Source organism: Zosterops lateralis (assembly GCF_965231275.1).
Source record: "Zosterops lateralis genome assembly, chromosome: 6".
Taxonomy (NCBI): Eukaryota; Metazoa; Chordata; class Aves; order Passeriformes; family Zosteropidae; genus Zosterops; species Zosterops lateralis.
The window spans coordinates 55,394,448-55,413,593 of NC_139761.1; the positions used below are offsets into that span (position 1 = coordinate 55,394,448).

A 19,146-nucleotide genomic window follows, 5' to 3' on the forward strand; every position below is an offset into this window, starting at 1 on the left:
TCTTCTTTTTTGCTTAACAATGCAAGAAACCTGCTAGGAAAAACATTACACACCTTTAAATCACTTTGTTTGCCACAGCAAATAATTAATGAAAAGAGTGACCTTCCTATAACTCATTTATATATGTACTGAGGGGGAAATTCTTCCTGGCATGAAAGTAGACAGCAAGAAAAGTGCTCCCCATAAGGTATGGATTAAACAAGAAACTAGACTTGGTTCACTATCCATGCATATTTTAAAACTTAGAGATTTAAGAGTGCCATCAGATGTGGTTTATGAATACTGCAGCTCATCTGATTACTCTACTCAGTTCCAGTGCATTGCACAGTAGGACCTTCTCAGTGATGCCAAAAACTATTCAAGATACCATTTAAAAAAGGTGGTGAGGCTACGTCATAACCCTTTATATATTTTGACTGAAACTGAAAGAACATTCTGCAAGAATTCTTGCATAAAAGCAGTCTATAATATAACCTGTTTACTGGGAAGCTTTGTGAGTTGTTAGGAAATTCCTCACTTAGAATAATAATTTATGGCTGCACCTCTTGCTAAAGAAAAGCATTGGATGATTATAATTACAATCTTGCACAAACAAATTCAATTAAAATTCAGGCAACAGAAAATATCATTGTTTGAATGAGCAACAAACAAGCAGATTCTGCAAGTGGAAAATATTCCATAGCATGGAGTCTGGGTCATACAGTTGCCAAGTTTGCCTTGTGTGTAGCAGCACTGACAGAAAACAGTTGAGGAGGACTCATATTTACATTTTTCACCACAGTAAATAAGAGCAGACACTGTGAAATATAGGTTTAGGGAGCTGCATGTGGGGCTGCAGCACTACAGTGAGAGCTGGTTTACCACCCCTAAACGTAAAAGTAACGCCCTGAAAAGAACAGCTACATTCTGTTCATATGTGTACAATATCAGGATTGAGAATGCAAATGTGAACTCCATAGGCAGCACAAGCACCAAAATGTTTCTGAACAAAAAGGATATGTGAAATACTGAGACACTGGACTGTAAATCCACTAGGTCACTCAAAACTTTTCAAGAAAGGCTATCATTTTATGTTCAGAGGCAATTCTGCTCAAAACCCCTTAATTTTTATTGCTCTAAACTTTGATGTCTGGGTTACTATTTAATCGTTAAATTATGCATAACAGAAATATATGGCCCTGGCATAAAGTGGATCTTAAAGGTCAAGTAGTTTTCTCTGGAGGATTGACCCTGACTAAATTCCAGGCACCCACCAAAGGTGCTCTACCACTCTCATCCACAACTGGGCAGGGGAGAGAGAATACAATGAAAGATTCATGAGCTGAAGTGAGGACATGGACACACCACTCACCAGTTACCATTGTAGGCTAAATAAGATCTGTTTGGGGAAATTAATTAAATTTATTACCAATTAGCCTAATGGCTACCATAGGAGAATTTATTTAAAAAAAAATAATTGAAATGTTTAGACTGAATACTAATATAGCCCCGAGATCCTCGTGATTTTAGATACAATCCCAATAGAAAAATACGACAATAGCATAACATTGTTGATTAAGACACATAAATAATCCAGAGCCCACAGAAGATACAGATGGCACTGATTTAGAACTTGAAGGAGCATTGGAACACATGACACTCTTGATCAATACTTCACTTGATGCTTCACACTCCTTGCCTATGTTACAACCCCAAGGCAGCCAACAGATACCACAGACTGTCTTTCTCAGCTTCAACACCTACACAAAGGGAGACACAGCCTCCCATCACATCTGCATAGATCAATGGGCAAAAGGAGAGAAACATTTCCCTTCCTGCTATGAGATCCAGCAGGAAGCTGACAGTCCTAACCCAGAGCTGTGCAGAAGCCTTTGTGGCAAGAGCACATCACCTTCTGGAAGCTGTGTGCTCACCACTAGGGCTGGGCACAGGGGACTGCTCTGGCTGCCTCAGCCTGTTTGGCCCTGGCTCCTGCACCATTCTGGCCCTGCTGCTACAGCCCTCCCTGCTTGCCCAGCTTCCCTGGCACATGCATTGCACCTGCTGCTGACCTCTAAATGCTGGCAGCAGCAGTTCCCCTGGAATGGGATGGAGTGAGGCTTGGAAAGAAGGCTCTGCAGCTGCCATGAGTTGGGACAGATGGACAAGCTCAGCCCTGCCTGGTAACCCATGTGTTCCTGGCTGCCTGCAGGGCACCCTCCCATCCCTGCAAGTCCCCAGGCTGCACTCTGCACTCCAGCATCCACCAGTGCATGCAAGGAGTGAAGGACAAGTCCAGGCATTCCTGCCTAAAATCCAATGGCTTTGAGACTGAATGTTTGGCTGAGGAAAGTTTTTTCCTCATCAATGCAGTGCAATTATCAGCACTAAGGAAACCTTGTGCCCCACTCTTCATTCCCTGCATGGCAGTCCCAATGTCCACAGGCTCTGTCTGAAACACCCTCCCCTCAATGTCTGCCCATGTAGAGGAGCCCACAGCCCCAGCTGTGGTTTGCACAGGGGAAGGGTCTCAGTTTGGCTGCTGGTTGTGTTTGGGCCTGTCAGAGGAGGGCACGGCGCAAGGACAATGGCAGAGGCCAAAGAGAAGAGGAAGTCGTGTGGTTGCATTCAAAAACGATTCTGAACAGTTTATTACTTGGCTTCAATCTATCTTAGGAATGCAAACTTAGTATTTCTAAACAGGAATACAGAGAGTATTTTTAATAAACAATACAGGAAGTATTTCTAACAATTCAAACACAGTCTAACAGTCAAACAGAGTATTTCTATCAATACAGACAGAAATTCTAATATCAGAGTATTGCTAGAACCAAGACAGAGAGTATTTCTAAAAACCAATACAGAGTCTAACAATAACATCAGAGTATTTCTAACAAGCAATACAGACTATACTTAGAACAATCAAAAGAGACAGTATTTCTAACTATCTAGAGAGTATTTTTAACACTACAGAATATTTTAATCATCAACAGAGAGATGACAGCAATCCATACCTAGTATTTCTAACAAACAATACTGTAAGTATAACAACAAATGCAGTGTATTTCTAACAATGAATCCTGAGAAAGAAGGAAATTCTTAACCTATGGGACTTAAGGAATTTCAAACATCCACTTTTTCTTATGGCTATGAACTGGTTTAAGAGCCAGGTCAGCAAGCCCATCTGCAAAGAATGGAAGGCATGTTACAGCTGTGCCCATGAGGATGCCAATGGCCCTGAGCAGCAGGAAGGGCTTGGTCAGGAAGGCCAGTCCTTGGCAGACTTTCCCCAGGAAGCCCAGCTCAGGCTCTTCTTCTCTGGGCTCCTCAGCTCTGGCTCCATCCCTGCGCTGCCTCCACATCACCAAGGCAGCAGGGACAAGCAGGCCAAGCACTGTGCACTCTGTCTGCCAAGGCATCTTGTTCTCCTCTTCCCACTGAGGCTGTGCCAGAGACTCCTGCCTGCCCTCCAGCTCTGCCATTTCCTTCTCCAGCTGCAGCTGGTGCTGCCCAAGGGTCACCTGGCGCTCCTCCATCCTTTGGGCAATTTCTTGGTCCTTCTCAGGATAAACTCCATCCTTTGCAGAGGGCTGGCTGGTGCTGACAATGGCCAGCAGGATCAGGTATGTCTGCAAGATGCCTCCAGCCATGGCTGATCCTTCCTTGAAAGAGAAAGAAAGGAGGAAAGAGCCCAGAGTCAGACTGCATTGCCTCAGGAAGAGCAAGGAAAGAGGCTGGCCACTGGAAGAAAAGCTCTGCTGTCCTTGCCAGCCCTGCAGGAAGGCTGGAGGCCAGAGGTGCTCCTCAGGGCACTCCTGCTGCTGCAAGTTCCAAAGGCAGCTGCCCAAAGATGCTCCATGAGCAGGTGGCGAGGACAAAGGGGAGGAAGGTGCGAGACAAATGGGAAGCAAGCCCTGAACTGCCAGGCTGGAGGAGAGAGCAGTTCAGCATGGAGGATGCCAGAGAAAGCAAGGCCAGAGCAGGGGGAGGACAGGAAGAGCCCCCCAGGCTGGCTGCAGACAGGCAATGGAGACATTTGCCCAGATGTTGCCAAATGGGCTGGGGAGTGGGAAATGCAGGGCCCTGCATTCCAGGTGCTCCCATCACTTCTGACCCTGCCCCTGTCTTGAGACCAAGCCTGATGAAATGCAGCTCAGCAGAGAAAGAAGGGCTTGTGTCATGTTAAGGCTTCCTTGCCCTCCCAAAGGCCTTCCCTTGGCAGCCTTGGGCCAGGGATTCACCTGCCCTCCCTCCCTCCCTGCTTGCCACAGACCTGCTCTGATCCACTGCATGGGCACACTTACCCTTCTCTGTGTCTGTCCTCAAGTGCAATGCCCAGCTGGCTCACTGGGCTCTGCCCTGACCTGCCAGGAGCTGACAGCCTGCAGATGCCAATGCTCAGCCACACCACCACACTGCCAGTGCCAGCAGCACCAGCACAAGCAGCAGCAGCAGCAGCAAGTGCCTGTCAGCTGTTGGTGCAACTGCCCTGCAGCCGCTGCTGCTGGCACCAACGTTCCCTGGTTGCCCTGGAGACAGTCCTCCCGTCCATCCCTGATGTCACAGAGCCATGGGATCTTGGAGTTCTAGCTTGGTGGAACCCCAGAGTCATGGAACCCTTGGGGCCTGCACTCATCTTGGATGTCGAGAGGATGCTGGGACATCACGTTCCTGAGAACCTTCTCCACTTGATTGTCTGGATATTTTCAGTCAGCTGCTTGTCTCTTCTCAATTCCGATGGGAGAGGTTCTTCCCATTGAGACAATTCTTTCCCTTCCTTTACTATCCAGCCACCAACCTTCCCTTGAGTTTTTGACTTAGGTTTTCCACTCAGATCACAAGAAATTTAATAGGAGCACTTCAGCACCATCCATTTCCAAGAAACAACTTCCATGCAACAAGAGAATTCAAAGCTAGTTTTCGCAGTATAAGATTTCTAGGGGATAAGCATGGTCAAAAGGGTTAGCAGGAAGCAACAGGAGAGTTGATCTCTTGAGAAATGTAAAATAATTCTACAGCTACATATTTCTCAATATTTTCTGGGAGCAAACTTCTATCAATAAGCCATTGAAGAAATTTAATTCCGTATCAATTCCATGTATATTTTCTGTTTCTCAAATACAACATTCAGGCCTATTCCAGTGATATTCTGGAACCTTTTATAATATCAGAGCTTACTGAAGCACCAAGTCATGTACCTCTCAGGATAATAACATGACATTGTTTGTTTGGTAGCCAACTGGCTATCAAAGACAAATCTTCAGTGATGTACAGAGCTTGGCTTCTCAGTCAATATTCATCACCATTTGAATCCATTATAGTCAGCCAAGAAAGTGACTTCTTTCAACTATGCAGGCTGCTTTAAAAGAAAGGTAGAAAGGAGTTTATTTTGAAAATATTAACTTCTTTCTGCACATTATCATTAGCAGCATATAGTCTGTACTGAGATCACACAAAAGGCATTTTAGGACGCGAAATTAAAAAGGGAAGAGAGACCAAACATAGGTTTCTCCTCTTCTGCCTGGCAGGAGTATTTAAACACAGACAAAACTGGAGTTCCAAAACTGCAATTCAGATTATTAAATGGGCTAATTTATACAGTTTCCTTGTAGGGGGAGGTTGCCATAGAAGAGGTCAGCAGGAGCAATGAAGAAAATCTTTTCTTTAGCAGCAGCTACCACTGAACCTCCACCTTTTCTACCCAGCACCTTCAGCACACACAGTGTTTGAGGGTTTTGCTCAATTTTGCAGCGTGCCCAATTCTGAACAAAAGTTCCCATTTTCTTCAAGGACAGCACACTCAGATTTATACTGTTTGAGTCAGAAAGGCTCATTTCTGTGTCAGATGGCTGATACAGACATTATACAGAGAAGGCGAAACCTTTTCCTCCTGGAGTGAATGATTGTGAAAAGCATCCATGGAATTATTCAAATTGCTGGAGTTACTGTTAGTAGGGAAGGTTAATTCATCTTAAGCCCTTTTTGAAGGATAACCTGAGCCTAAATAATAATAATAATTAAAAACATATTCAGTAACTGTTCTTCAAGACTTACTGTTTTATTCCCAGCCTAGAAGAGAAAAAAATTATATTATTTAGAACAGGTAAAGAAATGAACATCTGTGGATGGATGTTATCTGATAGATAAGTTACAAGAGAAACTTGTGTCAGGGCTGATATTTCAGCAAAGGGTAGGACTTAAGACACTGTTATATGAATACAACACAGATAATAGTTCAGTGAACTTGCTGCATTCTAACAGCTTAAGAACTGAATGCATCAACAACACTAAGGACCATTTCTGATCCAAGATCCCACAGTCCATTCCTGAGGAAAGGAAATGGATATTTGGTTTGCACCAAGAGCACTGGACTATCTGCTATCAGGACTGTGTGAACAGAAGGAAGATTCTCCACTATATTCCCACTGTACAATGGCCAAACTCTGGAAAACTTACTAAAAACATCCAGGTAGAATTTAATGGGAACAATTCAGAGATAATAACAGTAACACATGAACAGACCTCAGAATGTTTATGAGACAGGTATGCAGGGAGAGAAACAGACACTACAGTCTATTAGAAATATATTCCCAATAATATGCTCTAGTGATTTAATTATAACAACAAAATGGAGATAATAATTCTAATTTCTTAGCTTGCTACCTTGCCACACAATGCTTCTCTCAACATGCAGTCAAATAACCTACATATTTAACTAAACCACAATCAGAGCAACGATTCAGAAACTGCTGGCATCAATGATTTTAGATTATGAGGCACAGCTCATGGCTTTTTTTCCTTAAACACTCTTGTTCAATAGAATTAAATTACAAACAAAGGGACACAGAAGTTTCCTTTCTCCTTGTTTTCCACTAGAAAACAAGCTGCTTAATAGAGAAAATATCAATACTACATTATCTACTTGACAGGAAAGCCAGGAAGAACAGATGTGGTGCAAGCCCTGAAAATGCCTTGACTTGCAGAACAGGAGCTTCATTCCCTTTTGGACCAACTGTCCACCCATGCCCTATTACCCGTTGCTGATGATTTCCTGTGGAAGCCATTTGAATATGTACTACACCGAAGAGCTGAATAGCTGGGTCTGGCAGGGGTTTCTGCACTGCCCAGCAGCACCTGCACAGCCTCAGGGCATGCTTTTTTCTTTGCCCCTCCTCAATGAGTAGGCTGGAGGTGAGCAATTTGAGTGTGGACACAACCTGGACAGCCATCCCAAAGTGAGCAAAGGGATATTCCATGGTGTACAATGTCATGATCAGCAATAAGGGGATTTTTGAGAAAGCAGATATTGCTCAGAGGCTGGCTAGACCTATTAGTCTACTTTTGGGAGGTGGTTAGTGATGACCTTCGCATCATTATCTTGGGAGACTTTTTTCTCATTCTTTGTTTATTAAACTGTTTACCTCAACAAAAGTTTTGTCACTGTGTGGGGAAATGTGGTGCTTAGCTGCTGGCTGGGGTAAATCCACCACACTGAGATTAAAAAAAAATAAATACAAAATTCAAACCTACAAAATGGCAGATTCAACAGCATACAAGTCTCCTGCAGCTACAGGAGAGCAGGACCCTTTTCTGACAATGCTAAAGATCTTCTTTAAGCAGTCTGGAATAGTGAGACACAATAAGGCTGAGAAAACAAGTGAGTCTCAGAGTCATTAGAAATGGCACTGCCTTAGGTGGGATTGCAAAATACACAGGACTCCAAACTCACTTGAAGGTTTTTACAGAGATTTAAATAGTTATTCTAAATTACAACTATGGGCAATAGTGAATTGGTAGTAAAAATGAGATTGTTTAGAATGACACATATAAATTGATCACAGAGCCATTCATGGCTCCTTCTCCAGTGGAACTACAGTATGTTGACAAGACATTCACTGGAGGGCAGCAGATGGAACAGGACCACAATTTGCAGGTCTACCCTTGATTTTCACACTGCTATTCCTCATATGACTACTCTCCTCCCTGGAATATGCAAAATTTTCAGGAAGATGTCCAAGATGTGCTAAGAAGAAGCACAATTTTCTGTTTATATCTTTTCAGAATATCAGTAATTTTCAAAGGTGTTAGTCCAAGGTTTTGTCTTTCCAATAAGAAAACTGTACCATCTTACTGTGTAGATGTTGGCAGCTCAAGCTAAACATACTGCTTCATTTGCTGAACATGAAAACTATTTCAAAACTGGCTTGTCCATGTTTTTAAATGTCCAAAAGAATTTCATTATGTAGCCTGTCATTTGGATATGGGGACATCTGGCTGTAAAGGCAGTGAGACAAAACCACCATCAGTGGAACCCACAGAAATCTGGAGGCCTCGAAGCTGGTGAGTGCAAACTAGTTAAAATGCTGCTGTTGCTCACCACCAGATAAGGCACTAGTCAAACTTTTAGAAGAGATGATTTTTTACAGATATTTGAAATCAATTACTCATTTATTAAAATGCAAATTGCAGTATGTGACTATTGCTGTCAGGCTGCAATAATCTTCTCCAAAGACTGCAATGCAGATTGCAAATGTTCATTGTGTGTGTACCAGCTTTGAGGAAACATTTATTAGCATTGGGTCTTGTAACCTGCACTTCAGTTATTCTGCCATTGCAATTCCTTGAAAGGTTTGCAAATACTTGTGATTTATTGTAGATATTTTATTTATTGTGGGAAAAAAGCTCTGAATGCTTTTTTAGCATTCACATGTGAGCTTATAACTTAAATGTGGAGCAATAAATGAGAAGCTCAAATGATAGATCACTGGAAATATTAGTATTCCTATTGAATTGGCAACAAGTTCAAGATAATGTGCCCACACATTTAAGATGCTTTTCAATATATGTTGTTTAAGACAACATGTTTTGCAATAGTAGAGAGTGTACTGTGCAGCACAGAAAGTACCTGAGGGAGGTTGATGGTGAGCATGAGAAAAAGGAACAATAGTTAATCACACAGTTAGCTAGGTTAATCAAATTTAAAAAATTGTTCCATGTAGCTTTTAGCTTAGTTCAGTTTATTGCTCCTTGGAAAATTGATTTAAAACATCAAATGCAAGAAATTTTCAAAAAAAGCTCAGAAGTATAAAAGTACATCCTTCATTACATTCTGCCTTTCATTTCCTCCATTTTAACCCCCAAATTTGAACATACCCCTGGGAAAGAATTCACATGGTCAGAGGTTTCTTTTCTCTGACAACAACAGACCTTGACTTCTTCTTCACCCTGCTATGATATGAACACTTGACTGTAAAATCACAGAAACCATACATTTCCCTTTTGTGTATGTTCTCCAAGGTCTAAACTAATCCTCATGTTCACCCTGTTTATCTCTCTATTTGTTTCCTCCACTTGAGGTAAATTAATCAACACTTCAATTGCCAACATCTCCAACAGAAGCAATGGCTGTCAGTCCAAAAATATAAGGGCAAAAAGAAGCCAAACCTTGTATCCAGGCAGTGACACATTCAGAGCCATCTGAGGGAATAAGGACCTCAAAAACTCAGGCTACTGAAAAATAAAAATATATATTTTTATTCTCAAAAATAACTGGAAATTTGCTTTTTGAGTCTAGGCAAGACACTTATCGAGCATGGTCAAAATGCTTTGTCCTGACATACAGCTGAAGGAAGCCCCAACTATTGGTTACAAAGAGTTCCAAAATGAATTCTACAGTCACTCAGACTAAGGAGCATCAGTCACTCAGCAAAGGAAAAGGCTGAGCATTTGCTGGAACTCACTGCTGAGTTGGTAATGCCAGCAAGGTTAAATACCCTGCCATTCTGGGTGGTGGCAAACAGAATCAGGACCTTCCAAATCCACAATGCATTCTATTTCCAAGGATCTCTCCAGCTGGTAGTCATTTCTACTGAAAATTGTAATTAAAAGGTCATTTGGGGAATGGTTCAAAATTAACTTGAATGGATTTGCAGGCTTTTGTGGTTTTTCACTTTTCAGGTGAAATGATCTGAAGAAAATAGTTCTCAGTTATTGAAAAAGTAAACCCCTAATGATTTTTCTAGTGGTTTTAGGTTCAAGTAACTAAAGCCTTCATGCTAGTATGATTTGTTTTTCCAGAATATCTTCTGTTCTCAAAATCTAGTCTCAAGAAAAAGCTCTCTAAATTTATTTTAATGACAATTCAAAGAAAATGTCTTCTAACGGCACCGCAGATATTTCCAACACTGTAATTTATTCTGACACTAAAGAAAGTAGCTAGAAATCTTTAAAGTATAAAATAGTATTTTATGTAATACAATAAAATACAATAAAGTCAGATATAAAGATTTCTACCACTGCAGAATTAAATATAATAACAGATAATGAGGTAGCAAAAGGAAACAGATGGTAAAACCTGACTTAGAACACAGTGAAGGGTCCTCCTGTACCTGCTGTATGTAATACCAGAACACATTTACATACAGGAATATCTTCAGAGAACCTCTAAGTCACATCACTGAACTCTCAGATTAAAAGACAGTTATTGTGAAACTGCTTTTAGAGCCCTATGTGTATCTTGGTTATCATAGCACAATATTTCACTGGCCTATCACATATAAATTATAACAATTTAAACCTGCCGGTAGCTGGCTTACAAACAGGAAATAACATAATTTGCATAACTACCCCAATTTTCCTGGTTTTATATGGTAATAATCATAACTTGATATAATAAATTGGTCTGTAATCAAAAGCTACTGTTGTTACAAACTAAACAAAATGCAGTTCTGTGGTATTTTGGAGGATTCTCATGGTCAGCAAAACTGTGCAAAAAGGCACAAATACAGACCAAAGAGCTTGGCAGTGTCATACTGCAGTCATAGATTCAATTTCTGTCCCAGTCTGTACAGTATTTGTGAAGAGAAACTGCACTGATCCCAGACAAACATCCCCTCCCCAGGGTTTTCTAACAACCTGTAGGAGTTTCTGTGGGTCAGAACTGAGACAGCTGACTTCCCCTTCAATTCAGATCAAGAAAGATCCACAGAAATTTCCTTTGATATATTAAGTAATCAGGTCATATCAAACCAAACCCCACAGAATCTCAAATGGAAACTCAATTATCTTTTAAAGCATATTGCTTCACAATTATCTTTTAAAGCATATTGCCTTTCACTGTGAATATTGCTTTTCTATTGAATTTCACATAGAGCTCATATTCTGATAAAATACAGTAGAACACTAAATATTTAAAATGTTAAAACAATTGCAGGAACATTGGAAAGCTTCTTCAACTCTGTATGAATAGCTGAACTTCTGCTCTGTATTCTGTACCTAACCAAAACACCAGCAAAATACAACCTCTAATAGGAGCTGTATTTCCTACAGTGATTTATTAGACAACAGGATGCCATTGCAGAAAACGTAGAGTTCTGCTACGTAAAATATCAAAATACCAGTGGCTAGGCGGGGGGGGGGGGGATGGGAAGGAGAAGAAGAAATGTCCTTAAGAGATGCAGATAATAAAGAAAAAACAAAAAAAACAACAACAAAAAAAAACCCCACTCCAAAATTATTACATCTCCCTAGAAAAACCTAAATAGTGGAATTAGAGCATTTATGCCATTCAGAGCACTATAAATTATTCAATAATTACTAGTGTTATTACTGCTACTCACAGTAGTAGCAATGTTCTTCAGTCAATCCCAGATCACTTCCTGTGCCTTAATCATGTATTTATTTCTTCATTAGAAAAGCATTTTTACTCATTAAAGTATGTAAGTGCAGGCTTCATTTCAAGGGCTTAATGCTAAATTTTGCTTACATTCCACTCAATACATATTTTAAAGCAGAAAATGATTGGCCCACTAGAAATAAAAATTTCCCTTTCTCTTGGGGAAATTCTAGGTACAGTAAATGGTTAAGGATTCTTGAAAATCCTAAGAGGAGAAAAAAAAACCTCAGAATTTGATCTGGATGAAGTCTTACAGGCATCCTGGACATTCAATTCTAGGTTTCATTTTGGTCTTTTTATAGAGATGAACACATCTGACAGATACAAACTCAAATGTGGAAATGAACCTGCCAAGAATTTGATTTGAGGCTCTTCAGCCATGGTTTGAGCTCCACTCTTTTTTAGAAGTTTGAACATTCTTGGGCACAGACCTTCTAGCCTTGCACTCTTCCATAAGGTTCTGCTCTTTCCTGTCCCAGTTTGATCTGTTCTTGTGTGCAGAGCTGTGCTTTTGGTGGGGTTTTTTGGGAGGGGGAAGGAAGATTTTGAGGATGGATTTTTTGTTTTGGGTGGGGGATTTTTTTTTTTTTTGTTGGGTTTTTTTAAAAGGCAGGACAGGAATCAGAAATAAAACATGACTGCAGCTTCATTGGCCACCAAATTCCATAGCTTTCCATGTAGTTTTGTTTTTTTACTAATGTTTGAAATCTCTATTTATTTGCTCAGGGGTTTTTGTTTCTTTTATGTGAAGATAAAAGCAGTAGTAATCAAAAGTGTCTGATTATATTATGAGCTCTCTTTTCTCCCAGAGCATTAATACACTTTAAAAATAGATATGTGAATAGAAAAGATATAAAAATACTCATAGCATGGAATAGAAAATGTTTTAGTTGTATTTTTCTCTATTTTCCTATTTCTGGAATAAATTTCATTCCCTATTCTTCTGGAACCTTGGTATGCTTGCTGGCATACTCTGCTGTCTTTTCAGACGTAGGTAAAAGACTGCTGCAAAATCAGGAAATTATTTTGGTTGAAGTCTGATAAGTTAATGAATACTTAGCAATTAACATTGGGAAATAGAATTATTTTAACCCAGAATTTATCTTGTATTCGAACCAAAATTCACCTCCCCAGTTAAAGACAAGCATCCAGGGAAATAAACTCCTTAAAAACGTGCTCACCATAAATCTTCTACTCTGCTGATGATATTATATCAAACCTCTTCATCCTCTCCTCACTAGAACCAGCTTCTAATTTGCTTGGTAGTGTATAAATACTCTGCATATTAACCACATATATACCTTCTGCATATAAATGTCAGAGACAACATTTCAAAAGTTCAGATGTTTTATTTTTAAATTCAAGGAAGGAAAAAAATTTAAAAATTACGCTCATGCAGATGCAATGCAATATTCAAGATATGAACACCAGCAATGGAAGATGCACAAGACAACCTGCAGAATTTTCCCTAAGTTCCTGAGCTGGATACAGGGTGGATTCCATAAAGGAGGGTGATATGCATAGCCCAGCATGAAATTGCTTTTCCTTATGCACACATAACTAAAATACCTACAGTGGATTTTATTGTTTGCTTCCACTCATATTGTTCAGATTGCCAGAAATGCTATGGTATTAATTTCAGCCTCATAAGTGTGCACTAATAATCAAAGTCTAACTTCTTTTCAAAACAAAGTGGACCTGTGAATGTTAAGAACACAGGAAGAGCTTAAAGAAGATGATGATTTGACAGGAAATTACCTTTACAATCTGCTGCTGAATAAATATGAACTTTGCTTTGAAAGAGATTCTTAATAGAAAATGTTAAACATTAGAAAAAAGTTAATGTTTTTCTATAAAGCTCATACAGCCAAAGTAATCTTTATGAGGAAATACCATCCCACATAACACAAAACATCAGGCAGTGCAAATATCAAAAGACAATTTGAAGAGTAACATTCAGTTTGTTTTTTAAAAGCATGTCCAGCAAATACAACAGAACCCGTTTGTGAGTTACATCTATCCAAAATGGGTCCCTGAACTCCAGAGCAAATAGAAGGTAAATGCTAAGAGCATGAAGTGAGAAATGGGGGTATAACAGGGGAAAGTAGACCATGGATGAAAAAGTCCTTCCCTCTTCATGTGAAGAATGAGCTGTTACTGGAACTGGTGTGACTAACAGGAGGAATTACTCTGATACCTTAGGTTACTCAGAAAGAGCAGCTAAGCAAGAGCAGCCCTTTGTGTCAGAAAGGGAAGATGGGACAGAATTAACAGCACTCTGGCAACAGAGAGGGATCAGACAATTTTAGTAGTGCTTCTGTTGCTCCCCTGGTTTTTTTAGTAAGGAGCAGTTACAGATTTTACATCCTGGACTTTAAAAGCACTCTGTAGATCTCCCTTGAAGACTAAGGGTTAGATTTAGGAAATAGGAGGTCTGAGATTTGGTACTTATGAAAAATGTTCTCTCTGATAAAGAGCTGTCTACCCTTTCCTGACCTTCTGTGTAACTACATTCAGGATTTCACCCATCTAGTTTTATTTCCCATTTATTTAGATAGATTTCAAGACAGAAAACTAACACTTGAAAAGAACAAAACAACTTGCAACACAACAGAATGCCACTTTCCTCCCTTCAGCTGTAGCATCAGCCACCACACTGAAGATATGCAACTAACAGCTAGTTCTGTCTAATCTTTTATTACTATGCAAATAAGATATGCCAGAAATACACATACACTATTATTTTCACAGGCTGGTTTGAAACAATCTCTATTCAAGAATAAAAAAGAAAGGTTAAAGTAAAATTAACTTTTAAAGTGAATACTGTTATTAAACCAGTAACACAAGGTAAAAATACTGTGGTGTTCAGACTTCATGAATATGTTAAGAGAGTTTCATATAATCCTGGCACAGAACTGTCTGAAGAAATCTTTCATGTGGTATACATTTCCTTTTGCTTTTCTCATGGATGTATTTAAAAGTTTAGATACTTTAAATAAGGAATGAGATTCTATGTGACATCATATTCCACTGAGGTTACTCTGATTTATGAAAAGTAAGCCTGTCTCTGTAGAGATATAACTCTATGAGCTAAGGTACTTCTCAGATATTAAATATGCTTCCTTCAAGAATCACACTGATTTACAGAATACCTAGATATTAGAAAATATGAAGTATTAATCAATATTCTAGTTTTAGTCAGGCCTTGCATCATTTAACCTATTTAAACACTTAAATGTGATCACTGAAATTTGGTAACAAGTGGGAGAGAGAATTCTTGATTAATTTGATGTCCACTGTACTTCAAACACTGCAGTTTAATACAATTCTGTACTTAGGAACACTAAGCCAAAGTCTGAAAGGCTTTAGCATGTGAAGACAGTGATATGATACCAAAAGAAATGTGCCAAAATTTAAATTGCTGATAACTCAGAAGCTCTTAGAACTACGTGGCAAGGAACTGAATGCCTGCTCTGAAAATCTAGAGTTCATTAAATTCTCCAATCTAGTATTATCAACATTATTTCTGTTACTTTTGGGTATTTCTAGTTGAAAAAGAAACTCTGCCCTCTCTTTCTACTACTGTGTGGAAACAGAAACTACTAGGAGCAGTCCATGGGTACATGGGGATAATGTGTAAGTGCTGAATAGCTGAAATGAAACATAGTAACAGAACATATTTTTCTCTGCTGCAATTCATGATTTTGGATGTCTAATCTGAAATACTATTATGAGGCTTTGATTTCCTTCTCACCTGTCCTTCCAAGACAAAATAAAGTGGACCAAAGTAGATGCTTAATGGTTTCTAATAGTGATCACTGTGCTTTTTTTCCTTTTTAACATAAACAATCACATGCTAGAAAAATCAGTCATTTCTGAAAAAAATCTCAAAAATGTACTGTTTCAAATTTGTTCTGCCTTAAAAATGACCACTCTGTAGAGAGGCTTGATTTACATAACACTTCTGGGGGATTCCTATCTCCCAAATTCAGGGCCACAGATTCAGACTTTTCTTTGACTAGGACTGATTATCCTCCCTAGGCACCTCTCAGCTAACTGAACTAAACAAATAACTTCAATGAGGAGTGATGGATGCAGAAAAACAGAGTGTCTTTCATTAAGCCAACTAATGCAGCTGGAAAAAAAGATTTTAAGCTCACAAATCCTTCACATTAAGTAGATAATCAATTTCATTGTAAGGGAATAAAAACACCATAGATTAAAGGAGGCTGAAGTTTTGTAATTAACATTTAATACATTTATTTGGGGGTAAGACCTTATTTAAATTTCATTCAAGCAATGTTTCTTTAGTGGAATAGCAATGATCAAGGAGTATTAGGGGAAAGGTGAGGGTTTGGGCCTTGGTTATCCTTATTATTATCCTTATTATTATGGTTATTCCTTTGTAGGAATTTGGGGGGTTTTGCTGTTTTGGGCTTTTTCAATTTGGTCGGTTGGTTGGTTGGTTTGGTTTGGGTTTTTTTAATATAAAAGCTCTGAAAAATAAAAATAATAAATCAGACCATAGAAGCATAATCTATTTCAGTCACTTAGTCTTCAGAAGATACATTAGCTTTCACCACTCAAGATTCATTAAAAAAACTCCATTCCCCTCACTGATGGTTAAAAGCAGCCTTGATCCCTGTGAGAACGTGCCATCTGTGACTGTGTCACCCGAGTATATTCAACATCAATTTATACTTTAAAAGTCTTGCTTCATAAAACAAAGCTTTTTCACAATTATCTCTCTGAAGCTGGCATAGATGTGTATAAAAAATATCTTAAAAAGGAAGATGACAGACAACCACCTGCTTCACTTTGTTAATACAAAGATGAAAAAAACCACAAAACCTCCCCTTAAAATAAAAGGCCTCCACAGCATTCATGACAGGAAGAAAAAAGTCAGCACTGCAGTTCCACTGAAAAAGGGATAAATAGGATAAGTGGGTGGTTTTACGTGACTTTATGTCACTAGTTTATTGTTAACCCTGATAAGACCTTCCTGGAACTTTGCATCCTCAGTAAGGCAGCATGACTGGTCCTCAAGATACACCAAGCTCTGTCTCTTAGCTCAGAGGAAGAACAAAGGTGAGGAGAAACTTGACAAGCACCAATGGGTGGATGTGTGGGCTGTAAAATTTTTGCACCTCTTGGGTCTGGATTGTGAAAAAAAGGTTGGTGATCAGACATTGACTGATGCTGTTACCTGATTCTGTTTTGCTTCAAGACACTTCTCTTTTTCCAAGCCTGAAGAATAAACACCTGATAAAACAATAAGTTTCATAAAGAAAATAATGAAGAAAGACTGCCTTATGAGAGTTCAAGGTTATAAAAACCTGCAAAAGCTGTGACCATAAATAGAGTTTGCTTTCATGTATCAGAAGGGCTCTTAAATCCCAAGTGAAAACAAAGACCCTTATTTTCATAACTGCATACATAGGACCAAAACAAATGGACAGTGAAGGACACACAATTTCTCTTGCTTGGTGACTTTACTGTCTATTATCAAGACTGCAATAGCTACTACGTGTTTACTATTTTCAGCTTTGTGTATTTTAGGCCTTTATTTCCCCAGATGCATTTCTTTAATCACAACTGCTGTCCCAGTGGATGTATTCTGAACAGAACTTAAACAAATAAAGTATTTTTATATTATGATATAGGAGAAGATAAGATTTGCCGTAAATATTTGCTGGTGAAAATATCTCTCCCAGGTACAGCAGCACATTAGCTACCAAGACACTTGACAAATCAAGATGTATGTATTTACAGTGCAGGGTAACACATTAGAATAAACAATAAACAAATCACAGGAATATAAGGCATGTGTGGAGGATGACTTAGAGTGAGTGGTTACCTGATACCAAATGATTTAAATGTTTCCAGCTGGAAGGAATAACTGAAAGCTTTGTTTATTGGATGTGTATGCCTCAGAAAATGAATTACTGCTGCAGGTAAGGCTTTCAGCAGTGTACATGGCTTCCCTATCTTTGGGGACAAGACCCACCCAGTACAACTCTCCTCTCTGCTCCTTTGCTGCAAAATGTTGAGATATCACCAGTTGCTGTCTCCATCAGTCTCTAATGAGTCTCACCTGTCCTTCCAAGAGGCAATAAAGTCCAGTGTCCTAGGGTGATTTTATGATGCTTGTATCCCCAATTGTCTGTTCTGTTTGTGCTATATATTTAGTTCTCTGCCTTTAAGACTGGTTTTGAGAGTGAAGCAGTGAGAAAAAGCTGCAGTTTGTTTTGGAAACAGCCTTCACTCCCCTGCATTCCTGCTCCGGGGCTTGATGTGTTCAGCTGAGGCTCAGACAGACTGCGGAACAGAGATCTGCTTTGCTCTTAGTCTTAGCTAGCTGAGACAGAAAAGCTCTCTGGATTTGTTTTTTTTTTTTCTTTTTTCCTTTTTCTTGGGACTGTTTAAACCTGCTCCAGACTGAAAAAACCCAGAGGAGCACCAGGAGCTGCACCTGCAGCCCACCTGGGCCTGGACCTCCGTAGGGACGGATAAGGGACTGACCGAGTTGAGCTACACCCTTAGGACTTTTTCAATTTGCCATCTCACTCCAGAACAAGAGGTTTTACTGTTTCATATTATTCATTCTTTACGCTGGTAGGCACTTTGTTTGTTAAATAAATATTTTTCTTCCACTTTTCTCAGAGGAGATTTTTTTCCCAGATTGGCTGTGGGGAGGGGCCGTTTGGGTTTGTTCCGCCAATGGACACTAATCAGGGGTTTTCTCCCAAATTGCCCTAAACCAGGACACCGAGCAAAGTCCTTAATCTGCACCTTTGGCCCCGCCCTCCATGTCAGCACTCAGGCAGGAGATGAACAGGTGTGTCAGCCAGGTCTCCTGAGAGAAGCCGAAAGCCAGGGAACAGCAATCCCACTGCAGGGGAATGCAAACAGAGCAGGCAGTCTGTCCCACAGTGTTGCTTTCTGCCCCCAAAATAACCTTCCTGAACCAGTGCTGTGTCTCCTGCCCTTCCTTTCATTCCCAAAGACATCCCACATCCTCACACTGTGCCGCTCCAGGGGCTGTTCAAAGGCCTGCACATCCCTCAGTCTCCTCCTTGAAACTCCCAGGGGTCTGAGCTCAGATGATCAAACCCCTCTGAATTTCCTTGGGACTCTGCCCTGAAGGCAGATAGAGATAGAGAGAGGCAGCCTTGATCCAGTTGTCCGAAAAAGGAGTTTTGATAATGCCAAGATAACAAACAATAAGGCACACACTTTATGTGGAGCACACCAGACCAAGGCACAGACAGGGATATTTGTGTATCCCAGTGTGGGGAGGAGACAAGGCGGGGTCTCAGGGAAGGCTCCAATAGGGGAGAACGATTAGGAATATTAAAATTTCTGCACCAAAAATCAACCTATGGTAACACAAAGAACGAGGAACCTTCTAGCAACAATTTGCATATTTGAACTGAGGGAGCATGTGGGCAAGCCTCTTGCTTGCTGTACTTAGAAAGAGTTTCCCAGGGTAT

The 19,146-nt window shown here is 39.9% G+C and overlaps 1 protein-coding gene across 1 annotated transcript; it reads right to left on the bottom strand.

The window, feature by feature from the left end:
* Nucleotides 1–2,806: 2,806 nt before the first annotated feature.
* Nucleotides 2,807–17,835, bottom strand: LOC310910115 (uncharacterized protein). The gene is made up of 3 exons (XM_083862570.1): nucleotides 17,748–17,835; nucleotides 16,860–16,915; nucleotides 2,807–3,641 (listed from the first exon to the last, which is right to left on the bottom strand). The coding sequence occupies exon 3, from the start codon at nucleotides 3,627–3,629 to the stop codon at nucleotides 3,093–3,095; it is 537 nt and encodes a 178-aa protein (XP_083718696.1). The 5' UTR covers nucleotides 3,630–3,641; nucleotides 16,860–16,915; nucleotides 17,748–17,835; the 3' UTR covers nucleotides 2,807–3,092.
* Between the last annotated feature and the right edge of the window lie 1,311 nt (nucleotides 17,836–19,146).